The sequence below is a fragment of the Lepisosteus oculatus genome, chromosome 11 (assembly GCF_040954835.1).
Source record: "Lepisosteus oculatus isolate fLepOcu1 chromosome 11, fLepOcu1.hap2, whole genome shotgun sequence".
In the NCBI taxonomy this organism is placed as follows: domain Eukaryota; kingdom Metazoa; phylum Chordata; class Actinopteri; order Semionotiformes; family Lepisosteidae; genus Lepisosteus; species Lepisosteus oculatus.
The window spans coordinates 9927114-9942353 of NC_090706.1; the positions used below are offsets into that span (position 1 = coordinate 9927114).

At 40.1% G+C, this 15240-nt stretch overlaps 1 protein-coding gene across 6 annotated transcripts in view; it reads right to left on the minus strand.

Annotated features, from left to right (window-relative positions):
• Positions 1–2802: 2802 nt before the first annotated feature.
• The window catches only part of pum1 (pumilio RNA-binding family member 1), a 41605-nt gene continuing 29167 nt past the window's right edge, over positions 2803–15240 (minus strand). For all 6 annotated transcript variants that reach the window (XM_015348608.2, XM_015348609.2, XM_015348606.2 and 3 more), the window contains exons 14-22: positions 12670–12906; positions 11864–12131; positions 10915–11044; positions 10114–10248; positions 9481–9618; positions 8459–8584; positions 6905–7026; positions 5936–6128; positions 2803–4588 (exon numbers count right to left, since the gene is read on the minus strand). In XM_015348608.2, the coding sequence (XP_015204094.1) occupies positions 4457–4588; positions 5936–6128; positions 6905–7026; positions 8459–8584; positions 9481–9618; positions 10114–10248; positions 10915–11044; positions 11864–12131; positions 12670–12906 (1481 nt within the window). In that variant the 3' untranslated portion in view covers positions 2803–4456. The remainder of the gene's footprint in view (positions 4589–5935; positions 6129–6904; positions 7027–8458; positions 8585–9480; positions 9619–10113; positions 10249–10914; positions 11045–11863; positions 12132–12669; positions 12907–15240) is intronic.

Genomic DNA, 15240 nt, shown 5'->3' on the forward strand with positions numbered 1-15240 from the left:
TTTCTTTTCTCCTGTGGTTTATGAAGTGCTGTTTTGCTCCTGCATGTGTCTGGGTGTGGGGGCTGCTGATGAAACTGAACTGTGAAAATAAATTGCAGTGGGTTTGTGAAGTTTTCTTATTTGAAACAAAATACAGGAAACATAATTCCTGGCAGAATGTAGGGGGGACTTTTTTCTGTAGTGGACCAATAACAACCTAAATGACATAAATAAATGATAAATATGAATGAAGTATTAAATATTGACAGTGTCTGAAACAGGTTTATTTGCTAACTATTGAATGTAACAGTTATAATACAGTTTTAGTTAATTGCATACTTATTCCTCTTAGAAAGTAGACATTAAGGTGCCAAGAATTATGGTTGCAACTCCAGAGACGTCTGTGGAGTGTATATTCACAAAAAATGTTTGAGGTATCTGATATAGTGTTAAGTTTGATTACAACTCAATAATGTGATTCATATTTAATTTTAAAATGTAAAATCTTCAACTGGTTCAGAAGCTGAACACAACTGAAGACATCAATTAGTCTTATCATCATATTAGCCAGCAGCTATATCCCCCTGCAGCTCACAACTAAATTTTATTGGTCAATTAAGCAGGCAACTTGTTCAATTCAGTTTTTCTGAGATCTTCTGGAAGCACAATCTGAGTAACCTTCCATCTCCAGATTTGAACAGATCCTTTGCTTAATTATTCAGTATTGTACAGGTGTTGCCAATGTCTAGAAATAGGTGACCTACAAGAAAAAGGATAAGAACTCTCCAGGATCAGGGTTCGAGACCTCTGGTCTAAACTGTCTACCTCTTGTGGTGCAAACAAGCAAACCTATTACTCCTGTGACAGCACAAGACCCCCAGTATGCAAACCAAGGGACCAGCTGGAGAGCAACCACTTCTCACTTGCTCGGACGCGCATCGATAAGCAGGTCTGCAAAAACGAGAAAAATCACCTTCTCTGCAACACACCTATGTAACATTTGCATGGCCACAATTAAAAGGATCAGAATAACTACCAAGAGATCAGAGATGCAGTCTTATTAAAATGTGATATCTGGACCTTTTTTAAAATATCTCAAAATATTCCCTTTTCATACCAGAGTACAAAGCAACTTTCAAGATATGACAGCACTGCCCTCTTGCGGAGGACTCTGATAAATCGCAAAATCGGAAGATTTTTTCCTGAGCACTTTCAGTACTCAAAAGTGACAACTAATAAGAAAGAACCGGATTTGGTTTAAGCTGTAGAGGTGGCAAAAGCAGACTTTTGAGAAATTATCTAGCACAAGAGAATTCATTTCTCAAAGGAAAACTTGGCCAGCCATTCACATACTGTGCCCACACAACAGCGCATTGTAAAACTGGTTAGACAATACGGAAACCAAATTTCTGGCAGTGTTTTATCTTTGTGTAAAAAGGCACTCGACATGAACAGTACTCATGGGAACTGGTTCCCACAGAAAGAGCAAATGAAATTAAGTTTAGGACCTCATTGTCCAATTAAGAGTCCACCCTAAAAGAAACCAGTGAACAAAAGAAAATCAAGACAATAGGATGACCAAGACCAAAACTGAGGGGTTAGATCTTAAGAGTACAGCTCCTCTAGACACCCTAGCTGTCTATTCAGCTTTTGACCTGCTACAAAGCTGTACAAGATGTTATGCTGACTGGAGGGGAGGCAAGCCCTCTTAGTGATATCTGAAGAAATCCTACAGGCACCCAGGAAACAGCAGGGTTACCTTTCCACTGGCAGTTGAGAGCCACTTTGCCAACTGGTCCAAACAACTCTTGCGCCTGCAACACTGAAGCTAATTCTTCTTCAATATCTGGGAAAAACCACACTGTTTATTACTGCCACTGGGCTCGGACACAATATCTGGATCACAGAACAAGAGTCTGGAGTGTACAGCACTTGAACCACTTTGAAGCCCCTGACTCTCAAAATGTAATATGAAATTAGGTAAGGCAGTCTAAGAATAGTCCTAACTGGGGCATGTGAAACCAGTTTAAATCATTAAAAAAATTAACTTTGGGGGATAAGCTTTGGAAAGTTTTCTGAGAGTGCTGGTTCAGTACTGTTGGTTTCATTGACCATCTGTGATCTCCAGTCCCTCAAGCGTGTAAACATGGCAGGGAGCTCTTCAAGCCAACCACAAGATCCTTGGCTTGACTCGGAGTGGCAAACTCAGAGAATACCGAGTACTATGAGCTCACAATGCTGTCGTCGAGAGCACCACACCTAACTGGTTAAGTGAAAAATGACTGCAAGCACATGCTCCACATGTGGGGTTCTGAGCTCTGGTTAACAGATTCCAGAAAAAAACACCCTGTCCCTGGAATAAGCTCAAATTAGACTATTTCTTCAAAGGGCAGGCTGGTTACACAAACTGAGGTTCCTTAGCCTTGGACAGCCCACAACAGGATTTGATTCAGACACTTAAGGTTTTGAAAAGTGTAACCATCAATCGTAGCCATTACTTCAGAATCAAGAGTTAACTAAGGATACCAGTGGAACTTAAGATCGGGTTATTTGGAAATGGAAAAAGGAGGCACTTCAGTTATACAGCCTGAATTCAATCCCCAGCCACTCTGTTGAAAGCTAATACCGGAGTTTTTCAAGGTGCCATTGGACAGGATGTTTCAGCTGAACACACACACACCAATCATTATGTAAGCATGATGGAGCGAACCTTATTGTCTTAAAATATCCATCACACTTAATAGAAAAAAGTTAATAAAATCAGAAATGTTTCTTGGAGGTAATGCTTGTGAATACTTCAAGAAATACACACAGACTCTTGACAAAAATGTGAAATTTTAGGGTTTTTTTGTTTCAAAATAAAGATCACACATTGTTTAGAGACAATCTACAACAAGAGTTACAAAAAATAGTTGCCCAGGCATAAGCATACACAGGATTTTGTTAACTATACACATATGGTTACAAGTGTGCTTGCAAAAAGTTCATTGGAAATATACACAAGGCTTTCATAAATGTACACCGCGTAGTGTTACAATTCTGTATTTCAACAAGGAAAGAAAAATCGACAGTATGTTACAATCACTTACAAGTAGACAAAAAAATGCAAAATACGGGTATTTTCTGTACAAAAAGGGGAAAAGATTTCAACCCACAGAATGATGTAAGAAGCGTAACCTAAAGGGTTTGGTATTAAATCCACCTTTTTTCATTAAATGTGACAAAAGGAAAACCATTACATTTTTAAAAGGTCTAAAAAAAAGGTCACTACTTTTAACAGAAGAATGATTTCTTTTAAATCTGGAATTTTCTTTTAGTTTAAATTAAGTAGTGACATGTTAAAATCATGAAGCATTTTGTTTCTTTTTACAAGTACTATGCTGTATATAAAGGGCTTTTCAAAACAAAATATTTGATAGATATTACAATTTACAATATACAACAACTATATGCCACAACCAAAAAAAGTGTGAATATACACTGAAATGCACAGGTTTCTAATTTTTTTGTATTTTTCTTTATACCAAAAAGGGTTGTATAGTTGATTCCAAGATTTCCACATTTACATTACAGAAGGTTTACAAATGTACAATTATACAATCAAAAGTATGTGTTCACTACTAGGGTACATTATAGTTACAGATTGAACATCAAAACCAGAAAAAACTACAAATTTTTTATATATATATGCAAAAGTCTACACCAAGTATACACTATATATTTATAGAAGCAAGACCAAAAACTTATTTTTAAACTTTCCTCCCATGCTAAATAATCAAAATTCTGCTGTATGTTAGCAAAAAAAGAGAAAGAGACACAGGAAATGCATCACACCAACCCCTTTCTCTAGGATTTAAACGGAGTAATTGTAAATTAAATTGACACTTTTCCTTAAAGTTCAATACCATAAAAAAGTTAACAAAAGTACTTTGCGCCTTAGCAGTAGCAAACAGCAAAATGAGATTAAATCAAATTTTTCTTCTAACATAATTCAAGTTTAAAAAAAGAAAAAACCCTAATTGATTAACGACAGAAACTCAGGTGTTTCGCCTTAAAGTTTGGCTGCCAAAGCTGAAGAGACCTATCCCAGCTGCCCTGCAGGCTCCGCAACGATTATAAATACAACAGTGAAGAGAAACACACTGCCCCAAACATGTACATTTTTTTCTTTAAATCTATGTACAAGAATTCTATACACCAGTGATAAAGATTTAAAAAAGGAGGAAAAAAACAGGGCAGTTGGCTTTTTAAATTAAAAAAAATTCATGTTAGCAATGTGGATCAACAAATTAAAAAAATACAAGGCTTCTGTAAAATAAATTAGCAACCTTATACAAAAAGTGAAGGGTGGGTGAAGTGGGCCACAGAGAGTGAGAGAGGGGGGTGAAAGCCCAGGTGCCCTACATTTCCAGCGCAGGTTGCTCAGGGGGGCCAGCACTCTGCTCGAAGGTGTACAAGGAAGGAGAGTGGGATCACCTTACATGATCCCGTTGGGAGGCCCGCAGATTGGGCCCAGGTCCACGCCGTTTTTCATGTAGTACTTCTCCAGCTTGGCCAGGATGTGTTTGCCATAGGTGTATTTGCGCAAGGTGGCAATGTGTGGCCGGATCTGGGAAACGTGGAGAGAGACAGTTTCTTACTTGACTGAGGAAAACAGTAGCTTTGTTTCCAGTAGACACCAAGTTCACAATTGTTTCCATTACCCTAGGCTTGTAGATAGAAATTTGTACAAAGTACAGTGCTTACACATTATGCCATAATTGGGAGTTACTACTTCATACTCTAACATCCTGGCATCCTTACTCCTGAAATTTACAATACCAAAAGCCAAATCCATTCACTTTTATGTAATAGAATCAACTAGTCCTATAGTTATGTTTACATTAAGGTGGTAAAATCTAATTTAAAATTGTTATAAAATACAAAACAGAATTTCAATTTTTTTCATTACATTTGTTAGAAATAGAAAAACATAAATCGGAAAAACAGGAACAAGAACACTCAACCACTAAATGTTTTTTTTATTGAGATTCTTTAACAATTTATAGATTGCCTACTAATACTTCATTTTTGCTATACAGAAATATCTGGAGAATGACCTTTTCAAGCTCTCTCGTTAAAGCTACCATTAACATGAATTAATAGCTTCCTTGGTCTGAATATCAGCAAACGTCTCAATTAAAAAATGCTAAACCTTGAATAGTATGACTTTTACATGGTTTAGAGGAACATCTTCAGGGAAAAAAAGAGGTGAGGTTCTCATCTTTTACATTTAATTTGCACGTCTTACTGCACTGTGGCTCTTTTTAAGTATTAAAAGGTGAATATTTCAAATTGCCAAGTACTCATTTTGGATAGCTGAACAAGCTAAAATTAGACAATTCATACAAGGAACTATTAATAGCACAGTTCATGACTATTATTAACATTCCTTTTACCAAGAAAATGTCTCCTTCTCCAAGAAAAGTTCCTCTTTGTATTATATATATATATCCAAAAAATATGTATTCGGTCTTTTCTGAAATTGCTGTTTCAGTTAATCTATCTCATTTTTAATGTAACAATTTAACCACGATATTCTGATCAAATGTACGAGCTTGTTACAGATGCTCAGATGGGGTTTTTCCACTTATACTTAAACTGCAGCAGTTCCTTAAATGAACGTCTCATCTGCTCCTGACAGTGTCAGGTCAGCAATGGCTCCAGAGCTCTGACAGAGAACTGATGGGCTCATTTCATGTTCTCCTCCTGCACTGGCTCAGCAAGCCAAAAGAAATAGGGCAAAAGGGCTGTTGGATGGTCAAACCTAGACAGCCCTGGCTCTTAGTGTTCCAATTCTCCTGGGGTCTCAGGAAGAGTAGTGTGATGCCTTCTCTCAAACTCCATGTCTATTCAATATGCCAAGGACGAATGGAAATAAGTGCAACAGCTCTTTTTTTTTGAATGTCTGTCCTACCTTGTGCATGACAATCTTGCGTTGGGTTGGCTCAGCGACATCGATCATTTTCTGCACCACATAGTTGGCATACTGGTCCTTCATCATGGTGTATAAGGCACTGTGTGGGCCATCATTCATCGTGCACACCTCGTCGATCAGCATGGCACGTTCTGTCCGAGAGGCGTGGGTCACACACTTCTCCACCACATTGCTGCAAGAGAGAGAAGACTGTTGGAAAAGTAGCCTTCCAAGACACAGCAGGGCTGATGTGATCATGAGGTCTGTGGATTACCTTTAGCTAGACAGAGCACAAATTTTTTGAGCTGTCAAGCCAAATTACAAATATGGAGTCATTTCTGTCTTATGCTAATAACCAAATATACTTTTTGCAATGGAGAGCAAACTGACAACCTCTGGCACCTCAGCAGTGACAATTTATCACGCTTGGCAATTTATGATGCCTGATGGTGAGGTATGGAGAAACCCTTGCAGGAAATAAGACACCTTTTTTCACCCTTTAATTACTGGCATGACATTAGTAGCACCACAGGAAGACAGTGTTACGAGCAACAAAGGGCACAAATGACAACCAATCCAGGACCTTTACCTCAGTACCTTACCTTAGTGAGCAACTACATCAGGAGAAGCATTTTTTCCAACTATAATAATCCAAATGAAAATTCTCACACTGTCCTCTTCAATGTTTTTTTTAAAGATGGTTTTCCCCAAGATACTCCCACACCTACATTTCCTCTTTCGCCTGCCAACGCCTAGTCACCAGTTATTCCTCAAACTCCACAAACAAAGCAGTAGCAATGACCCCAGGCAGAGTGGTATAATCCAAACACAATGCCAAGCAAGTACACCTTTTCATCTCGCAAACTACCAATTGAAGTTTCAAAACATCTAGATTTTTCCCTCCAAAGAATATAGCTTACACAGCTTCAACTTGACTGTGTCTGATACATTCAAGATCTAAATGAATACCTGGCGAACTTGTGCTGACTCAGTCCCAGAACGTTGCCTCGAATTTCAGCCACAATCTTGCTCTTATCCTCTGCCCGGCCGTGCTCCAAGACATGTTGGATGACGTAATTCCCGTATTGGTCCTGTGCAGAAGAGGAACTTACTGATGAAACTTAACATATTGATGGTAAATACAGTTACACGAAGACAGGCTAAAATTATGAACAATTCAAATAAACATATTAGCCACTGCCACTTAATGCGGCAATTTTTAGAAATTGCAGTTAAATGAAGAACATTAAACAAACCCTATTTACACTCTAGTGGGTGGCTTCACCCACATGCATAGGCTGCAAAGGAACAGGAAAAAGTTTATTCCGTGCTGAAAATAAAAAAGGTGGTGTCTCCACAGCCAAAACGTTGTCTCTCTTTTCTTTACAGAATGATATAATAATAGGTTATAAAAAGTCAGGTAGCTTGGAAAATTTTGCTCCAAATTCAGTAGTGGAGGTCAACTATACCACAGTTGTAAAATGTTAAAAATACACAACTGCTTCAAGGTGGTGTAACACCTAATTGTTTCATGTCCTGATTGTTTAGCACTAAATAATGTTTCAGATTTGTGCTCCACCACACTCTGGGCAGGGAGGGACTATTTCCCAGCATTTGATGCTAGTCCCAAAAACCCTATTCCCTGCCTTGGAAAATAATGTCCACTGACAGCTGGCAGCCAAGCTCCCTGTATGCTATAGAGATACAGGGGGTCCCTGCTTAATATCTCCTTGCTTTTACACCATAGACTTTTTGATCCCCTTGACTTTACCTGCAAAAAATGGCAAATTTCGAATCAAATCACTGCAAAAAACGCTTTGTATTATATAAAAATGATATACTACTGTATTATTTTATAACTGAGATGTTTATGTAATTTGTCTTTTCTAGGCCCTGACTTTTTAGCTTCTAAACGCAAAGCATCCTAACAAGTTTAGAGAAGCACAGACTATGTTGCTAGACAAATTAAAGTAGTTTTACTTTATGCAAGTCTTTATTTATAAGTACAGTAAGCAATGTAAATATGTAGTATTAAACTGTACATAGAAATGGAATTTTAAGATATTTTGCTGTGTTGCTTTTGTTGTTGTGCTGGTGTAGTGTATTGTGTGTAGAATCCCACATCTCCCACTGCTTCGTTTCCATGTCGCGTGCAGTTCTACCATTTATCTTTATTATTCTAGTGTCCATTATAAAATGAGTTCTAATTTGAATATTCTGTTAATACACTGAAAGGGTTCCCTTTTACTTTAGCTGTGATTAATGACTTCCTATCATCCTTTGAAAAAAAAGACTCACAAAGAAAGTTGCCACAATTTACCAATGTGAAAATAATTAGTAATAAAAAGTGAAAAATTATTCTTCACTACACTGTTTATAGTGCTTTGGGTGTTCCCCACAAATCGGTCATGTCTGAAATATTTCTGGGAGAAATGTTAGTAAACTGTTTTTCTAATGCCAACAATGGTCTCTTCAGAGGCAGCTTCAGCAGCTCCACATCGAGAGGGGCAGGGGCAGGGTTACCTGTACAAGCTGCTCCGTGTGCTGGTGCAGCTCCTCCAGGATGGGCAGGGTCTGCTCCGGCAGGCAGTGCTCCAGGATGCGCTGGATCACACGGCAGCCGTAAGGGTGAGTGGACAGAGCGAACACCTGAGAGTACAGCATCAAGGAAAGTGACAGTCAGTCCACTCACATGTATGAAATATGTGCTGACTTTTGCAGAAGTAAAGCTGCATCCTGAACACCACACACTCTGCAATAGCTCTTCAAATTGCAGATGAGCCTTCTCTTCAGTACTGGTAATGAATGATTTAAAGAACTCCACAATATTTTACATAGTTCCCAAGTGGCTTCACCAGTTAACAGAGATGACTGGTGGAGGCACATTAAGCTCAGCAATCCAGCAGTTGCTGGTTCAAACCGGGGGCATGTCAAAATGGCTGTGACTTCCACTTCCTAAAGTGCCAGCGTACGTTTGGCTGAGCGTTGCTGATGGATCTCTTAGTTCTGGGTGAGAGTGACCCCTGTTACCACCTAGACCAATGGTGATATTATGGATCCACTGTTGCTCCAGTTGGTGCTGAACCTGACCAGGGCTGCATAGTGTGTGACGTGTCAAAATATGAGTGGCCTGAATGCAGATGGGTCAGGAGTCCTAACCGTCTCATTCTCTCTCTTCCGCACTTGAGTTTGCAGCCATGAAAAACTCAAGTCGCGATTCCCAATTGGATGGGTATGTAACAGAAACAAACGCCAGGTCTAAATATGTTTAAAAAAACCTGCGGCTTACCTTCTTATACAGGTTGAGCACTTAAATGGAGCTGCATTTTTAATCCTTACAGATTTGCGTGATGTTGCCGAGTTGTTAGTGGCATTTCAAGAAGCACGTGGATCACACAGGAAATGGTGCAACAGAAGTAGGACAAGATAGTAAGCAGTGTATCAATAATGCCCTACAGAACTTTTGCCAGGACTCCATACAATTCATTCTACTGACACTCGGTGCTGCATCCACAGCTCCAGTTGTAGCCTAAAGCTGCACTTGCCTGGCCCTTGAAAGCATCGATGATAAACTGTAGGGAGTGGGGCTGCACACACTCAATACACTTCTGCACCACATGGTTCCCATTTTGGTCTTTAACGCACTTCAGCACATGGCCATCCAGCTCTCGTACCATCTCGCTCTGAGAAAACAAAGACATGTCCTTGTTACCAACAGCAGAGGAGTCCCAGTCAAGGATCTTCTGGTTTTCCAAAACTCGACGAAACAAAACAATGCTAGGGACTGAACTAGCAACCTGAAGCAAACCATCTGCATATTCAACTTGAACATAAAAAAGGAGCCGACACCCAGCTTCCCAAAACACTGAATTCACTGGAATACTTCTACATTTAAATTTTGGCTGAGGTTTTCTAATCTTAAAACCCTAACAGTAACAGCAAACTTGTAGTTTACTTAAAATTTAAATTAAACAAAAAAACTTGTTGAGAATGAAGGTTTGAGAAGTGCAAACTAAGTTAGCGGCTCTTTTGGGTAGAAAATGGTAATTTGCCTAGAAGAAACTTTCTACTTTATAGAACAAAAGGGATGTACAACACAGAACTTCCCTTCAGGCACAGGGTCAGGTCAGCCACAACGTTAAAGAGATGAGAAACACACAGAGGGACGTGACACTTACAATGACTTGCTGATCAGAGGGAATGAACTCCAGAGCTTTCTGGATCACTCTGCACCCATACATCTGCAGCGCCAGAGACAGGACATGGCCCCGGATTCGCTCAGCTAACGCCAACTTCTGATCCAGGCTGCCAAACTGAGGACAGGAGACGCAGACCCTCTCACACAAAAGCACAGCTGATTCACTAAGCCGTTTTTTTTCTAAAATCTGTCTAGCAGGAGCAAGTCTCATCTTTCAACACTGACAAATTCTACAAGAACACACTGAATCTAAATGATCATTTTGTGGTGCAAATGAAGTGTAATACCTATCAAAACTGATTTAAGTGTAGTGGGGTGGTGTATAAATACCACCACAAAAAAAAGCTATGAAGTTACTTATTTGTCATATGAGATCGACAGTATGAGATCGCTAGCTAGAGTGGGAAAAATCATGCAGTCATACAATACAATATTGTTCTATTTCAGAATCAAAATATATTCCTTCACAGGCTCTCAGCTGGTAGCTTCTGCAGAAACAAACTTTCTCTGACTTCTAAACCAGCCTTTGTCAAGCTGCAACTCATACCATTTGTATCCATTTTGATTTTTGCAATAAGGCAAATACAAATGGAACAAACAGTGTGATAAGAAGGAGCAGCTGTGAGGAGCTAGTTAGGATTCAAATCCCAGGTGAGAAAGTGCAGTTGTACCATTGAGAAAAATACTTACTCTATTAAAAGTACCCAGCTACATAAAAGGGTACAAATGAAAGGTGCTTTAGATAAAAGTGTCAAGACGAACATGCACAGGAGTGACTCACTTCAAAAAACTTCTGGATGACATAATTGCCGAAAACATCAACCATGAGCTGGTAGGCAGCCTGCAGAATTTCACTGAAGACCAGCTGTCTCTCTGCTGGTGTGGCTCTCTCCAGTTTCAGCTGAATGAACCTGAAAAACACATACACAGTCTCAGGACACAGAGGCCACTGGTACAGAGGAATAAAAACCCTGCTCCACTTCAGCAGAGATGCAAGCACATTTTTGTATCACATCTTTAATTCCTGATTTCAATGCTAATATCTTTGTACAGTTTAAAATTCAAAACTAGTTAATTTTTTTAGTTGTCAGCCTGCATGCTAGTTACTGCTCACTAACTCAATAAACCATTCTATTACTGAGTAATTAATTATCTGGTACTATTATTTTATCCATACATTTTCTAACTGTTTTATCTTGTATAGTGTTGTTGTGGAGCTGGAGCCTATCCAGGCAAACGAGAACAATACAGGATACACCTGGGACAGTTCGCCAGTCCAATGCAGACTGCTAACACCAGACTAACACTAGTTTAATAATCCATGCTTAATAATCCAATATTCCATATTATGTAATGAGACATAAGCAAGAATTCCCCCAATTAACTGGTCAACCGGCTGAAACAGGGGTTCTTAAACCTGGTCCTGGAGGCCCACACACAATTTGACTTGATAACAGTATTCTTCTGAAATGATTGTTTTCAGCTCTTACCACTTGCAGGAAGCAGCCTTATAACTACTGCATTGCATAAGTAAAACAAAATCCCAAACATTTGAACAGAAGAATTTTTCAAATTCTCTCAAAGAGCTTGATAGGTCAATTAAGGCTTCATTTTAAATAAAATCAGCTAGGCAGAAATGAAAACCAATAGAATCACAGGGATCCAGGAGCAGGATTCAAAACCTCTGTCACAGTGCCTTTGTTCACTTAAAATAAACAGCGATGCCACACCTGGATCCATGCTGGTCCTGGGAGAACTCCATGATGTGGCCGGCGATCTCGCGCAGCTGCAGGTTGGGGTAGCGGTTGTTGCGGAAGTCCTCCAGCAGCCGGCTGCGCCCCGAGGGCATGACGTCGGACATGCCGTAGCGCAGCCGCGAGGAAGGGAACAGCTGGCTGCTGGGGCTGAAGAGGCTGGAGCCGCTGCTGGCACTGCGGTACTTGGCCTCAGCGCCCGGTGCTGCGGAGATGTACCGTCCACTGCCGTTGGTCAGGCCACCTGTCAGGAAGATGGACAAGTTTGCAACCTGGGAAATATGCTGGGTAATTGTGCACCTGTCCTTCTGCATTCCGATTTCCTCCCAAATGTTAAGGAACAGCTTCATCCTCTCCCAGTTATATTGCTCCCTGTGCATTGCCACTTCCATGTAATGGCAAATGGCGAGAGCACTGCATAAACATTTTCCCACATTTTTGGTTAAACAAAGTATCATAGCATGCTTCTATGCAAACTCCCATTGTGCTTAATTCCACTGGACGCTTACAACCTACACATTTTAGATACACACAGGATATGCATAATAAATGTTTTCATCTAAAGGCATTTATATTAAGTTGCTTATTAAAGACACCAACTATTCAGCACATCCAACATGATGATCTCTTATCCAAGTGTACCCAGCTCTCCAATCCACCCCCTGCAATGGGTGATGTGATCAGCGATACACTGGTACAGCTTAAACGACGAGAAAATGACCTGTCTTACAATTCTGCCCAATGCATGCTTTCCTACTAGGGCCGAGCACAGCGCGACTCACCCAGGTTAAGGCTGGAGGAGGAGCCGTGCGTGGACAGGGAGGGTGGTGGAGTGAGGGAGTGGCTGGGGCCCTGGTTGGGCAGGGGCATGCCCACTGGCCCCGGGGACGAGGAGAAGCCCAGCCCGTTGTAGAAGCCGTGGCCGATGGGAGTCAGGCTGCTGGGGGTCCTCTTGTAGAGGTCTGAGCTGCCAGTCAGGGAGTCCCGGCGAGAACCACTGCCAGTGTTGGAATTGGCAACTGGAAAAAGAATACAAAAGTGAATTACGAATTGAGGAATGCTGAAGCTGTGGCATCTACCACCGATAGGGGGAGAGCCTAATGGAGGACAATGTTGACCACAAAAGGTAATTGTTTTGTGAAGCCTGATAAATCAAACCTCTGCTTTAACTTGACAAAGTACACTAGCTGGTTAACTCTTACTCTCCACCAGAGGACCAACATTCCAGTGTAAATTACAGGTGAATTTGTAACCGATTTCACTGTCAGTGTATGTGGTCCTTTACAGAAAAGCTCACACCTACCCAACTGTGCAAAACATCCTCATGAATGAAACCTCGTGCTCAGCATCATTAGCTTAATTAGTCCCCCCAAATCTATTTAAGTCAAATTTCGGAAATCGGGTCTGAAACCTTTTTTAAAAGACCTATTACTATATTACTATACTATAATATTTTAATGTGATTGACGCACACACTGTCCTCTATGTACTGCTTAATGAAGAACTATGGACCTCAAACTCACTGAAAAAATAAGATAATGGATTCCCTTTGCACGCTTTCTTTACATGGAACCTTGGAAATGTTCCTCAGCACACTCACATCTGCAGAACACTACAGCCATGCAAATAAGTGCTTTCATCTTATACCCAGATATGGTATTCTGTCTTTCCACCCCTAGCAAAAACACAAGGATGGAGGCATACCAGATGACAAAGAAATTCTTTGAAGTCAATATCAATCTCATAGCTTATCTACACCTGGCAGCGACTAGAATGCTCTTTTAAGCCTTTTCCATATGCTGATTCTGGGTAGGTCGCTAAGCTCAGATGGGACCAGTTTCACATTAAATAAAAATTTTCCATGCTTTAAAGTGTCAATCGCAAAGAAATTTATTCAGACCTTTCTATATTTAACCGAGCATTTTACAGCTACTTTCTCTCTTGTAGGCAGTTCTCCCATTTTGAGTGGCTGCTTTGCAGTTCAGGAAATTGCTGGGCATGAACCCAGCAGACTGACAGATCTTTGGAGATTTAAGATCCTGCAACTTACTCTTGTATAAACATTTTTAATAATTTTGAACCAATCATCTAAAACAGCTAACAAGGTAAAGAACACAAAATCAATGCCAACACATTTGAAAGTTACGGCTTAGAATTGATCTCCATGAAGGTGTAACGAAAATAAATACATGAGAGAGCAGCTCCAGTATTGCCCTCTCAATGTAAATGTCTATCGTTGTTCATTTGAGTGTAACATTCCTGTTTTGCAGAATTGCCCATTTATTACTGTCCCGAGTGAACTACTTTTCAGGTGTGACTAAATCATAAAGACACAACACCTTTCTCATTTTGGATTTGCACTGGAGTAAAATGATGACTGGCTGGGTGTGAAAGATCACCGTATTAGTGAAATCCCTACTGACACTTGGCAGCCTTTCCTTAAGTATGCATAAAAACAAACACTGCAAACAAAACAGGGTCATCTGGGGCATGTTCCACCTTATAGTTTTCAATTGTGTCCCCTGATTGTGTTTCACTGTTGAAGTGAAAAGCAGTCTACACTGGGTTCCTTGTCAGTGTCTTTCAGGAGTTTGACAAATTACCCTGTCTGGAGCAAGAAAGTACTATGTAGTGTGAACAGCAGTGACATGAACACTTTTTATCACAGAGACTGAGTGGGCTCAGTAAGTCTTAAACTGCACCAATACAGCTAGATATCAGACATTATAGATTTCCCTGTTCAAATATCCATTACACATACATCTTAAACTTGAGTATGAAAAGGTCTGATGACATAGCACAGATGGCTCCACTTACTCTTAAACCTAACTAGAAATCAAAAGTTTTGGCAGCTAGTTGATGCCAATTCTCCTGCACGGATCACATGATCATCAGGTGCAGCAAATACTCTGTCAATCAGCTCTCATATTACATGTAGCAGTCATACTACTATCAATCACCAGAGTCCACACTTGGGTTCTCAACTATCAGAAACCTGGTTTCATTTATATGCCTTCAGATTAATAATTCCAATGTGCTAAGTAGCTAGGCAAGACTTTTAATCTTCACATGTGGTAGTATTATAGACATGACAAGGAAATGTTAAGTGCAGTATGTGCAATAATGTCCCGAGCATTTGGGGGGAAGAAAACATGATTCTGTCTCACAAGTAGCTTTATATTCCCTGATCTCATTGTGAGTTTGGTGCAGTTCTCTCCAATGGAGCCCTTGTTTAGAGTTTTTATTCTGATAAATGCAGGTAATCAGGTTTCTCTGCAATAAAAACAATCTTTGCTCCCTGAATATACACCATTTACAATGTGCTGCTGTATCCCTACAGAAACAAAGCTACA